The 1,260-nt window shown below is 40.6% G+C and overlaps 1 protein-coding gene across 1 annotated transcript in view; it reads right to left on the reverse strand.

Annotated features, from left to right (window-relative positions):
• Nucleotides 1–1,260, reverse strand: part of LOC102194506 (alpha-2-macroglobulin-like) — a 93,274-nt gene that overhangs the window by 14,630 nt on the left and 77,384 nt on the right. The window contains exon 35 of the mRNA XM_013915394.1: nucleotides 4–710. Coding sequence (XP_013770848.1) covers nucleotides 4–710 — 707 coding nt within the window. The remainder of the gene's footprint in view (nucleotides 1–3; nucleotides 711–1,260) is intronic.

Here is a 1,260-nt window from a genome sequence, read left to right on the forward strand (position 1 = left end):
TGCTGGAAGCGAGTTTGGTATTTTGGGATGGCATCACTGGTCTTCATGAAGGTTAGCAGAGCTGTAGGGAACTTAACGCTCTTCTCCTTTACGTTCTTAATCAGTTCAACCAGTTTTGCAGCTCCTGACTGCACCTCTTTGTCAGGGCCCTCCAAAGTGATCATGGCACTACCTCTGATGATTGTAACCTCTGGACAATTAGCACGCATTTCTCGATTGAACTCTTCTTCTATGAGCTTGAAGTTCTTCTCCACAATCGGCACTTCCTTTCTGGTGGGTAGGCTTTTTTCCAGAATTGCAATCTTCTCCTTCATGGCATCAACCTCTCCCACAACCACAGCATAGCCACTCTCTGTGTAAACTTTGATATCATCTGTCTTAAAGGCCGAGTCCTGCAGTACCATTTTCACCTGTTTTGGCTCAAGCACATGATAGCAGTTGTAGCTCTCAGTGAGCCGAATAAAGACCTGATCCACTTGACACTCCCATTTCTCTGCAGCACCACCAAAACCTCCTCCTGGCCCCTTGTCAACCTCTCCTCTAACCAAAACCTCCTCTTCATCAAAATTTAGCTCCAATGTGCAGTCGATTGACGACAGTTGTTTTTCAAAAAATTTGTATGCTTTACAGTTGTCTCTCAGGAAAAACATCAGGAAAACATCTATCCTGAAAGTCTTCTCAAGACCCTTTATGTTTGGGTTTCTAGAGCTCTGAAAGAGGGAAAGAAAAAAAAATCTGTCAATTTATGATATACGATAGGCTACTTATTGTAAACAGTGGGAGTGTACCACATAGGCCTGGGCAGTAAGTCAAAAATGAATCACAACCCTCATTCAAAACCTCTAATTGATGTAATCTTCACCATGTCTGTTTTTTTTTTATTTCTTTTTACTTTAAATCTATTAATACTCCATCCAATATGTGCCATCTCTGCTATGTCCAGTCCGTTGCCCCAATTCACACTGTGTGACACTGTGTTAGAACAGAAATATGCTACAGGCCTGTTTCTAAAACAGTCTGGGTATTTGTGTATAATGTAAAGGAAAGCAGAATGCAATGATTGGTGAATAATTTAAAGTTTTTTTTTATCTGTGTGCTAGCAGAGTGCAGTCTCCATGGATTTCACAAAGAATTTAATATTTTGTTCACTCTGGCCACTATATTAGGTACACCTCTTTAAGCGTATTAATACATAAGGATAATCAGCCAATCAAACGCAACTAACAATATAGACATGGCCAAGAGGATCTTCTGAAGTTC

The sequence above is a fragment of the Pundamilia nyererei genome, unplaced genomic scaffold (genome assembly GCF_000239375.1).
Source record: "Pundamilia nyererei isolate P.nyererei 1_Seehausen unplaced genomic scaffold, PunNye1.0 scaffold00298, whole genome shotgun sequence".
NCBI lineage: Eukaryota > Metazoa > Chordata > Actinopteri > Cichliformes > Cichlidae > Pundamilia > Pundamilia nyererei.